This window comes from Octopus bimaculoides, chromosome 1, assembly GCF_046866305.1.
Source record: "Octopus bimaculoides isolate indiv1 chromosome 1, ASM4686630v1, whole genome shotgun sequence".
In the NCBI taxonomy this organism is placed as follows: Eukaryota; Metazoa; Mollusca; class Cephalopoda; order Octopoda; family Octopodidae; genus Octopus; species Octopus bimaculoides.
This window is the reverse complement of record NC_142928.1, coordinates 194,083,024-194,095,523: the sequence shown is the minus strand read 5'-3', so window position 1 is coordinate 194,095,523 and position 12,500 is coordinate 194,083,024. Positions and strand designations below refer to the sequence as shown.

General features: G+C 40.9%; 1 protein-coding gene across 2 annotated transcripts in view; it reads right to left on the bottom strand.

The window, feature by feature from the left end:
- Positions 1–12,500, bottom strand: part of LOC128249593 (uncharacterized) — a 43,267-nt gene that overhangs the window by 23,460 nt on the left and 7,307 nt on the right. Inside the window, exons 2-6 of one of the 2 annotated variants that reach the window (XM_052973551.2) lie at positions 9,915–10,428; positions 6,707–6,739; positions 4,821–4,987; positions 2,853–2,932; positions 242–292 (exon numbers count right to left, since the gene is read on the bottom strand). In XM_052973551.2, coding sequence (XP_052829511.1) covers positions 242–292; positions 2,853–2,932; positions 4,821–4,987; positions 6,707–6,739; positions 9,915–10,367 — 784 coding nt within the window. In that variant the 5' untranslated portion in view covers positions 10,368–10,428. Of the gene's footprint in view, positions 1–241; positions 293–2,852; positions 2,933–4,820; positions 4,988–6,706; positions 6,740–9,914; positions 10,500–12,500 lie in introns of those variants that run through there. The other variant, XM_089364552.1, reaches the window with a different exon arrangement.

Genomic DNA, 12,500 nt, shown 5'->3' with positions numbered 1-12,500 from the left:
ATCCACTCACAAGGTTTTGGTCAGCCCAAGGCTATATTAGAAGACACTTGCTCAAGGTACCATGTAGTGGGGTACTGAACCTGGAACCACGTGGTTTGGGAAGCAAACTTCTTACCATATAGCCATGTTATTAATCATCTCCAAATATTAAAATTCCATTCTGTCTTTTCCAGCAATGGTAGAAATAGATGTCAAACAATCTTGAAAATATGTGTGAATAAAAAAATGTTATCTAACTCACGAGATTTACGTTTCTGTTCTTTGTTCTCACTTGTACCAGTTCCAGAATGTTCTGTTGATATTGAATTATTTACATGTATAATTGCAAGTACATATATAATTGAAGTGACATCTATCCCACCAAACCACTTTTTATTGATAGTCCATTCTTCACTCTTTCCATCAATATTCATTACCTTTTCTTGTATCTCTCTCTCACTCTGCCCCATGCTCAACCTTTAACTCCACATCTCATTACCCTATCACTTATGCCTTCATTACTCCCCTATCAATTGTATTATTCTACTGTAAGAAATGGAAGCAGATCCTGCCACTATATACCAATGTTTCTCAACCTTTCTACCTTTGCGTAACCCTTAAAATAAATCACATGCCTCAAGGAACCCCTGCACAAAAAAATTATATACCATATCATTCTTATATTTTTTCATCGTAGTTCACATAGTAAATATATATATATATATGACACAAGAGTGTAAGTACCCTGAGAGAAATGTTGGACACAGGAAGCATCGGATGTGGCATGCAAGAGAGACGTTTGTGTTGGTATGGTCATGTACTACAGATGGATGAGGAGAGCTGTGTGAAGAAGTGCCACTCCCAAACAGTGGAAGGAATCCAGGGTAGAGGGAGACCCAGGAAGACATGGGATGAGGTGGTGAAGCATGACCTTCGTATGTTGGGACTCACAAAGGCAATGACAAAAGACCGAGACCTCTGGAGATATACTGTGACTGAGAAGACCTGGCTAATAAAGTGAGTTCACAGCTGTAACCTACACCAGTGTCGTATAACCAGCCCACTCAAAACTTCCTTGGATCGTAGGGTGACATGCCGTGTTTGAGGAGACCTATTGAGTCAAGTACATCAAAGTCAAATCAAATCACAATCAAATGGAAATTGTAGTTGTGATCCCCGTGCTGGTGGCACGTAAAAAGCACCATCCGACTGTGGTCGATGCCAGCCCCCTCTGGCCCCTGTGCCGGTGGCATGTAAAAATCCCCCACTACACTCTCAGAGTGGTTGGCATTAGGAAGGGCATCCAGCTGTAGAAACACTGCCGGATCAGATTGGGGCCTGGTGCAGCCACCTGGCTTCCCAGATCACAGTCAAACCGTCCAACCCATGCCAGCATGAAAAACAGACATTAAATGATGATGATGATGATGATATTACGATCATGAAATTAGCATTAGCTTATCTCACTCTTTCTAGCAGAACCCCAAGGAACCTTTTGCAGAGCCTTAGGGTTCGGGGAACCCCAGTTGAGAAATGCTGCTATATACCATATAATATCATTCTCTACGCGGTCAGTCACCACTCCCTCTCCCTTGTACTACTTATTCCACATTGTAAACATTTTCTTCTTGTGAATTTACCATGTCCACCATTATTACTTCAGTCAAATTCTACAGTTTCACTTTCATAAATTATACACCCTGACACATTCTCTTTTTTTAGAACAGAGTATATACATTATCAACAGTACGTATACATTACGTATGATACACAAATGTCTGTTTTAATTAAATACTGTCTCAATTGTGTAAAGTGGATTTTTATTTAGTTGGGCAACTGTTTGCAACATCAGTGAATGTAGTTCTATATTTAAGAGATGAGAAATTTTGTATATTATTTACATTATTTACGTTATTTACATTTGACGGATATTTGTCCTCATCTTGTTTGTTGTTAACACATTTCGGCTGATATACCCTCCAGCTTTCATGAGGTGCCTTGGGCAAATTTCGAACCTGGGTTCTCATTCCTAAGGTATTTTACAATGTTGTTGTTGTTATTATTATTATTATTATTATTATTATTATTATTATTATTATTATAATTATTTTTATTTTTCAGGTCATTGCCTGGAATCGCCATATGCCCGTGGGCATATGGCGTAGTTGTTAAGAGCGCGGGCCACCAACCAAAAGATTCCAAGTTTGATTCCAGGCAGTGACCTGAATAATAATAATAATAATAACGACGAAAAATACCTTAGGAATGAGAACCCAAGTTCAAAATTTCCCCAAGACACCTGATGAAGGTTGGAGGGTATATCAACTAACAACAAACAAGATGAGGACAAATATCCATCAAATGTAAATAATGTAAATAATGTATATCAGTGAATGTTTTATTCACTTTTACCTATATTAGACACAATAAATTCTCATCCAAGCATGTAGCTTGTTGTGAACATGTGCCATTGAAAAGGCCCCCCAAAAAGGCTGAAATGCATTTTGCACTTTTACTGGCCACTACTGGGACAAATTTTCATCTCTCTCTCTCTGATATTTATCATGTTTTTAACACAGTAAATCCATAACAGATGTTACTTCAAGACAAATACTGCAACAACTGGACTATCAACAGTGTATATACATTTAGCATGATATGTAGATGGCTGTTTTATTCAATAAATGTTTAGCAAATGTTTGTCAGGAATTCTCTGTGGTTTGTGATTTAGCATTCACCAGCCCCAGCATTCCCAGAACATCTGTCAATACCAAACTCTTCTGTGTACTAAATATTGCACTTATAATCATTACGCCTTTGAAGTTATTACAATAGCAAAAATCACTTTGGTAACATAAGCTAAAAGCTCTTACCTTTCAGAATTTGGTTGGTTTCAAAATCCATATTTTTATCTGTGGCCAAAGTAGCTGCTGGAGAACTTGGCACGACTGTTCTGTAAATGTATGGGACATATTAGTGAAGGGGGCTGAAGAACTTGGCTTCTTCACAACTGTTCTGTAAATGTATGACATATATCAGTGAAGAGGGCTGAAGAATAATTTGGCATGGAATATATTATTAAAGGGGGCTGGAGGATTTGGCATATTCACAAGTATTCTTTGAATATATATGGGACACATTACTGACAAGATTGCTTGGTGTGTTCATATACATTTGATAAAATTATGGAAACTGCTTTCTTTCCCATATTAACCAATCTCAAAATCAAAAGAAGACAAAATTGAAATCTCTTGGATGTTGGTTAGTGTTAAGTCAGCCGGTCCAGTAAAACTTTCATTAAAGACGTTCCAATTGAGACCATCCCATCTTTCATCCAAACAGTGCATCTGGGACTTCATCATCCACTGTGTCTTTCCTTGTTGTCTATACCAGGTCAGCCCTAATTCTACAGAACTGTGATCAAAAACATTCCAAATGTGACTCTCTCACCTTTTATCAGACATAGAGAATCTAGGATTGTCTCATGTATTCTTCTATGTGTTTGCCGCTTAGTCACAAGTCAGTCCAGATCTTACAGTACAATAAACAAAGACAAACCAAATGTGACTCTCCCATCAGAACAATATATCTTGACTTACACTATCTAATGCATCCTTCAGTTTCATACGATAATGAGTTTTAAGGAAGACTTGGTTGCTATTTCTAGTTGATCAATCATCAATGTATAGGCCCCTTTGTTAAGCTCATTCCTCTAAATCAGTATTTCTCAACTTTTTTACCCCTGTGTAACCCTTAAAATAATTTCATGTCTCAAGAAACCCCTGCACAAAAATATCGTATACCATATCTTTCTCATATTTTTTTCATTGTAGTTCATTGTAAATGTTACTGTCAATGGCACCTGTGCCCAGCATCGCCTTCCTGGCACTTGTGTCAGATGGCATGTGTAAAGACATTTGAGCGAGATCGTTGCCTGTGCCGCCGAACTGGTTCCTGTGCAGGTGGCATGTAAAAAACACCGTTTTGAGCGTGGCTATTGCCAGTACCGCCTGACTGGCCTTCATGCTGGTGGCACGTAAAAGCACCCACTACACTCTCAGAGTGGTTGGCGTTAGGAAGGGCATCCAGCTGTAGAAACTCTGCCAAATCAGATTGGAGCCTGGTGTAGCCATCTGGTTTGCCGGTCCTCAGTCAAATCGTCCAATCCATGCTAGCATGGAGGGTGACTGCTAAACGATGATGATGATGATGATGATGATGTAGTTGGGGATGGTCATGTTGCCAGTTTAGCCAATAAAAATACACACACTATATATTTGGTGTTCATTTGCTTCAGCTTTATTTTATATCAATCGTATTTCGGCCAGAGTTCTTTCGTCACACATCTGTGACCTCATCAGTGGTCTTTTGCTTTCTTCTTTCTTTTTTTTTTTGTGTCTAAGAGACAGAATAAGACACAGGCCCAACAACTTGAGAATACACTAGAATGTGGCCCACACAAGCTTATGCAGCGCACAAGGAACGGAGACTTGGTATCCCCTCCCACAGACAAGTCTAGCAGGATGTTGATAGACAGCCCGCTGAACCACATCCAAGGCAATGCAATCCCACATTGCCAATGAACACCAGACATATAGTGCGTGTGTTTTTATTGGCTAATGACTGAAACAAGTAAAAGAGAAAAAAGATAGAATGCAATCTAGTGCTTGGTTCTGTCATAGACATTAGATGCTGTTGCTGCTGCTTCTGATACTGATAATGATGATAATGATGATGATGATGATGATGAGTCTTTTAATTATTGAAGTCAGTGAAACTGGACAATAAATGTGAAGATACAATTAATTAAAAGTTTAATATATCAAAGACTGACAAGTTACCTCTTCGAATTCTGAGAGCGTAAAAAATTTCTCTGGCCATAATCTGATCTTAGAGATTTACGTGACATTCGGTCCAAGGGCTGCCTGACATCACGCCAAAATATTTTGGGATGTAAGTCTTTAGGATAAACAAAGTCTGGAAGATCCGGTTCACTTTTCAGCACAATCTGAAAATATTGAAATATATTCTAAAGACATTCGTTTTATAAAATTTCATTTTTATAGATTTCATTTTTATAGATTAAATTTTTATAGATTTAATTTTTGTAGATTAGATGAAGTTATTTTCTTTTCGGTCAGATATTAGCTTATAGTTTGAAACATCAAATAATTCTCGATTGAGAAACATGCCATATAAGGTAAGGAAACCAATTATCGAATGGTGATGATGATGATGATGATGACGACGATGATGTTGATGATGATGACAACGATGATAATATGTGTGTGTAGCGAAGACTCAGGTGAAATTCCTCAATGATGATGACGACGATGACGACAACAATGACGACAACAATGATGATGAGGAGGAGGAGGAAGGGGGCGGATGAGGAATTCGAGGGGGGTATGAGGGGGCGAGGAGTGGAGGAGGAGGAGGAGGAGGAGGAGGAAGGGGAGGAGGAAGAGGAGGAGGAAGAGGAGGAGGAAGAGGAGGAGGAAGAGGAGGAGGAAGAGGAGGAGGAAGAGGAGGAGGAAGAGGAGGAGGAAGAGGAGGAGGAAGAGGAGGAGGAAGAGGAGGAGGAGGAGGAGGAGGAGAAGGGAGAGGAGGAGGAGGAGGAGGAGGAGAAGGGAGAGGAGGAGGAGGAGGGAGAGGAGGAGGAGGAGGAGAGGAGGAGCAGGAGGGGGAGAGGAGGAGGGGGAGAGGAGGAGGGGGAGAGGGAGGAGGGGGAGAGGAGGAGGGGGAGAGGAGGAGGGGGAGAGGAGGAGGGGGAGAGGAGGGGGAGGGGGAGGAGGGGGAGGAAGGGCGGGGGAGGGGGGAGGAAGGGAGGAGGGAGGGGGAGGAAGGGAGGAGGAGGGGGATGAGGGGGAGGGGGAGGGATGAGGAGGGGGAGGGGAGGAGGGGAGGAGGGGAGGAGGGGGAGGGGAGGAGGGGAGGAGGGGAGGAGGGGAGGAGGGGAGGAGGGGAGGAGGGGAGGAGGGGGGAGGGGAGGGGAGGGGGAGGGGAGGGGGAGGGGGAGGGGGGAGGAGGGGAGGAGGGGTGGAGGAGGAGGTGGAGGAGGTGGAGGAGGAGGTGGAGGAGGAGGTGGAGGAGGAGGAGGTGGAGGAGGAGGAGGTGGAGGAGGGAGAGGAGGAAGAGGAGGGGGAGGAAGAGGAGGGCGAGGAAGAGGAGGGGGAGAAGAGGAGGGGAGGAAGAGGAGGGGAGGAAGAGGAGGGGAGGAAGAGGAGGGGGAGGAAGAGGAGGGGAGGAAGAGGAGGGGAGGAAGAGGAGGGGAGGAAGAGGAAGAGGAGGGGGAGGAAGAGGAAGAGGAGGGGGAGGAAGAGGAGGGGAGGAAGAGGAAGAGGAGGGGGAAGAAGAGGAAGCCAGGAGGGGAGGAAGAGGAGGGCGAGGAAGAGGAGGGGGAGGAAGAGGAGGGCGAGGAAGAGGAGGGCGAGGAAGAGGAGGGGGAGGAAGAGGAGGGGAAGTGGGAAGAAGAGGAAGAGGAGGGGGAGGAAGAGGAGGGGGAAGAAGAGGAAGAGGAGGGGGAGGAAGAGGAAGAGGAGGGGGAGGAAGAGGAGGGGGAAGAAGAGGAAGAGGAGGGGGAGGAAGAGGAAGAGGAGGGGGGAGAGAGGAAGAGGAGGGGGAGGAAGAGGAGGGGAGGAAGGGGAGGAAGAGGAAGAGGAGGGGAGGAAGACGGGAGGAAGAGGAGGGATTCTAATAAAAAGCTTTGTGACATATTACAACTTACCAATTGCCTGGCATTTTTCTGTAACTCTGGTCTCTGTAACATAAACCGTGTATCACATATTTTAATAGTGAGGTAAAGCAAAATTGAAAACAGTTAATTACAGCTTGGGGCAGGTGTGCGATTGTTGTCATGGTTATTTTCAGCATAACAACAATCCACTAACTACATCACATGTTACATACATATATACATGCACAATGCCTGGAGAACAACTAAACTACATACAATGCTGATATGGTAATGTCTGTTGACCCTGACTACAAACACTAATGTTTTAGGACCTTCCCTGGTCCAAATTTTGGCAATAAAATGCCCCTGCTTCCTGTAAGTGACTCATACCATCTCCTTACCTCCTTCCACCCTTTTGTAACCTGTCTTCCTCTCTTCTGTATTTTACTTGCCATTTTTCCATCTTCTTCTCCCCCCCCCCCCACACCTTCCTCATACAAAAGCCATTCCTTCAGTGCTCTGCTTGTTATCACCAGAAATGGCTCTGATGACAGTAGCAATTAATTTTCTTAGGTCGCTCAGTTTTCTTCAATTGATCAATAGACCAACTGAGTAACTTATCAGTAACGTACCTATAATGACTACTGGAAACAGCTGTAAGCCAAATTTGCTCCAATAAAGGAAAAATATGTACCATTATTTATAACTTGTTCCATATGTAGCGGAGGTTCAGGTGAACTTCCCCTCCGCCCATTTATTATATATATGTGCATTTGAATGTAGCAGGGAACAGCTAGGCCTTTGGCTGCTATTTGGATCACGTTGTATCCACTACTCTGATTGGTTGGTATCGGCACAAGTTGTCTCATATTCGATTGTACCAACTTGCTGTGGATAACCAGTCAGAGGCTCTAAATAGGATCACATGGGACAGCTTGTTTACTACCCTGTTTTAGCCTACAGCTCCTTATAAAAACTCAGCTTTTCCTCGTTCTGGTGTCTTTGGTTCCAGACTTTTTACGGTCTAGCCGCTGACCACAAAGACACAGCCTGTTCCAGAGACAATGTGAGCGACAATACCACCAACCACAGCAGCTACATTGAGACTTACCAGCTTTGTCCAACAACATTGCAGCAACCTCCTTTTTCGTTGCCACCATCATGTCCTTCTTAACACCATCATCATCTCTCTATGTACACAGCTTAGCAAACAATTCACCCGGGTTACAACAGTTCACTGTTCGTGAATTATTTCATTACGGATCAACAGCGAATATACAACCTGCATGAACTCCTGTATCAAGTGACCCAGGCAGCAGCATCACAGCTACAACTTCACATACAAAATGAACCTGTAACTGGCTCAGTTTCAGGGTCACGACTTGATGCAATATTTCAACTATCATATACGACTGACTACAAACTGGTATAATCATCTTTCTTGTCTCTATGAACTTACTTCTCACTTTGGTGGCCGAAAGACGTTTTCACTGTTTTCTTCTTATTGCCATCCTTAAATGTTCTTAACACGTGCACACATCTATGCTTACACACACACACATACACTTTGATGTCATGACGGCCTGTCAATTATTCTGTACACATGACACACACACATGTTAACATCTCAATAAATGTTCTCTGAATCATTCTATGCAGTTGTGTCTCTTTCCATCTGGCACTTATTTGTACAATTCAATTTCTCTTTATTGTAATGATCGTGTGGTGTGGTACAAAAGAGGCATTCTCATCGCCTCACATCGCACGGCCCATTACAAATTGGTGGCCCGACTTAGAACATGCAACCATGACCATTAATAAGTAGTGACCCCGGCAAGAACAAAAATCTTCAAATTCTCTGACTGGATATCCATGGTAAGTTGACACAATCGAATAATAGACAAAATGTGCCAATACCAACCAATCAGAGTAGTGGACACAACATGATCCAAATAGCAGCCAAATGCTAGCAGTTCCCTGCTACATTTGAATGCACAAATATATAATCAATGGAAGAGAAGAATTTCACCCGAGTCTTCGGTACACACATACACATGTATCATCATCATCATCAAAAACATCATCATTTAGTGTCTGTTTTCCATGCTGGCATGGGTTGGACAGTTTGACAGGAGCTAGCAAGCGGGTGGGAGCTGTCCAGACTCCAGTTGCTTGTTAAGGCATGGTTTCTATGGCTGCATGCCTTTCCTAAGGCCAATCATTTTACAGGGTGTGCTGGATGCTTTTCACATACCACCAGCATGGATGCATTTACACAGCACTGGCGCATGTGCATTTTATGGGGCACTGGCACCTGTAAAGGACCAGCCTGTATGTACAGATGACATATATGGAAGACTTAGCTTGACAACTCTTCTCAAGTACAGCAATTCGCCACATCTCCCAGTCCCTTATCATTTCCTTAATGAGGCCCATATATTTATATATACATATATATATTCTTTTATTCTTTTATTTGTTTCAGTCATTTGACTGTGGCCATGCTGGAGCACCACCTTTAGTCGAACAAATTGACAGTTATTCTTTGTAAGCTTAGTACTTATTCTATCAGTCTCTTTTGCAGAACTGCTAAGTTACAGGGACATAAACACACCGACATTGGTTGTCAAACGATGGCAGGAGACAAACACAAACACACATACACAAATATATATATATATATATATTTATATATATATATATATATAAGGGCATTACTACAGAATAATGCCACACACTAGACTTCCATAATAAACACATTTTTACCGAATGCAAGGAAAAGCAACTCTTAAAAAAAACCAACCTTTTAAAAACGAACTCAATTATATATCGAACGATTTCATGATTATTAGAATAATATCTAACTCTAAATTAATTTTACAATACTTAGAATGGAGATTATCAGAATTCTAATTAGAATTAATTATATTGCATGAAACAAACATTAACTCAGTCACTGGTTTTATTTCATCAGGTCTTATATGAAAGGGAGACAACTCAGGACATATTTCAAACTTATTAGACTTCTTAAATGAAGCATAAACTTTATTGTACTTACTGAAGTAGAGATGTGAGAATCACTAAGTAAATAAACAATACAAATACATGAATAGATGTGGAAAATTAGCATATTTAAAATTAACATATTTAAAATTTAGCTATTTAAAATTAGAATATTCAAAATTTACATTTCTAAAATTTACATATTCAAAATTAGCATGTTTCAAAATTCAACAGCTGTTGTAGATGCTATACTTACATGACCCATTTTCCACACAAGATAGTTTAAAAATGTGTCATAACTTGACTGTTTCTGTGGTGTTGATGCTGTACATTCACTTCTACTGGTGACAGGTATTGTATCTTTGTTCCGCTTGTTTCTTTCAGAAACACCAGAATCCAATTGACTGTAATACGACTCCCCACTCCTCCTTGATGTGCCTGCTGATCTTGCTTTCAGAGCCTTCATATGTAAGCCAGAAGGACCAGCCAGTCTGGAAGGTCTGCTTCCATCCTGATACCCTGACACTAATTGGTCACTAGATGTGTTTAAAACCATTGGACGCTGCTGACTAAACGTCTCAAAATAATATGGTAAGTTTCGGACATGAATTTTCCCAGAACTGTCCAATAAATTAATTTCATTTTGAAATAAATCCTCCTTAAATGCTGGAGTTTTCACTGTCCTGTGCTTCACTTCCATTTCTGTCATCTCATCGAACTCTTAATTGGAAGACTTTTCTAATTAACAGCTCATTAAATTTTTCTCTCACCTGCAAAAAGAAATTAACAAATGAACAATCTCACAAAGTTCTTTTTGTGAATAGTCATGTTTCTTTGAGCAGTCATGTAGCTCTTCTACAACAACAACACAAAAAAAAAACTATTCTATTCTGGCCCCTCCTCTCATACTGTGACCCTTCATCTGTTAGTGTAAAGCTTTCTCCTCAGGGTTTGTAGTCTTGCAAACTGCTTGGCAACCACACTAGTGCTGGTGCCATGTAAAAAGCACCAAGTAGATGGCATTATGAAGGGCATCCAGATGTAGACACCATGCCAAAGCAGACACTGGAACTGAATGCAGTCTGCAGACCCTTTGGATCCTGTCAAACCATCTGACCCATAGAACATGGATCCTATCAAACCATCTGACCCATGCCAGCATAGAACATGGATGTTAAATAATGGTGATGATGATGACGATGATGTTATATATATATTATAAAAATAGATAAATAGAGGGCTGAGGACTTGATGGGGATGGGGTTGGAGGAATCAGTGGAACAGCTGGCAAGAGCGAATGGAGTGTAGTGGTATGGACATGTGTTGAGGAGGGACAAGGATCATGTTCTGAGGAGAGTGCTTGAGTTTAAAGTGAATGAACTGTGAAAGTCAGGTTGACCAAAGAAAACGTGGAGGGGACAGGTGGAGGGTTGGCTTGAGGAGGGAAGATGTCCAAAACTAGGAGAGATGGCGAGATGGTGTGAGAGTGGTTGCTGTAGGAGTGAGGTAGATCCAGCCACACCCCATTAACGGAGACTAACTTAGATTTAAAATATTGGACAAGAAAGAAAATATGGGTTATGTGGAATCACTAAAATGTTTTGTTAAGAGATTTTATTGTGACATATCATCATTCACACAGGTATGTAAAAAGTGCAATATCTATAAGATTAGACAATACATTACATTGAATCTCTCAACTCTTCAGGCTACACCATAATGCAAGAAGCTAAATAATTGATACACCATCAGATTAACAGGTCTAACCACATCTTACATATATGATGTTATATCACAATAAAATTGCTTAATGAAACATTGTAGTACTGCCATATAATCCATTCATCTGCTTTTATAATGGCATTAAACTATGCTTAAGGTTCCACTCAGTTTTAGATACTCTTGGATTTATAGATTAAAAACACCAGTGAACTTCCTTTCATTGATGCCATTTTTACTAATGGAACGGATTGTTGATCAGTTGATTTGTGTCATAACGTTTTGCCATCAAATATGTTGTGTTTCACTTTGACATGCATCAATCTATAAAATGGATCTCCTTTAGTCTATACATATGTGTAGATATATCTGCATCTATCAATTTATTTATTTATTTATCCATTTATCTTTATACAGTAATCCCTAAACTATCACAGGTATTACGCTCCAAAAACCCCTGCGATAGGTGAAAATCAACAAAGTAGAAACAGTACTGTACTGCATATTTTTTTATAATTATTTTTATAATTTGAATATATTTTATTATAAATGCAAAACAACACCACAGAGGAATTGATGTAAGCTTAAATAATAAACCACGATAAGTGAACCGTGATATGACAAGGGAATACTGTATATATATATATATATATATATATATATATATATATATATATATATATATATATACACACACACACACATATGGTGGTTGTCCACTCCTTATGCAGAGTTTGACCACCTCCTGTACCTACACCTTAGCACTATCATGGCGTCTGATGTGGCTTTTTAAACAAGACAATGTTCTGAAAAGACACCCACATAGATTGCATTTCCGATTTTGACCACCAAGAACTGCAAGATAAGTTCTGCTCTTTGTGGATCTTAAAATGTCTCTTGCGGCCTTCTGGCATACACTGGTGTGCACAGACATATAGGCAGAATAGTTGGTGGGGTTTCGTTTTCCATGCGTTCGCAAATGAGATTTGAGGCCAGCAAAAGATAGGCATGGTCTGTCACAGACAGTGCACACAAAAAGGTCATTTTCATTCACCTTCTCGATCGTTACATTCTTCCTTAGAGGAAGATGTGAGTATGAGGATGTCATCTACATACCTGGTGA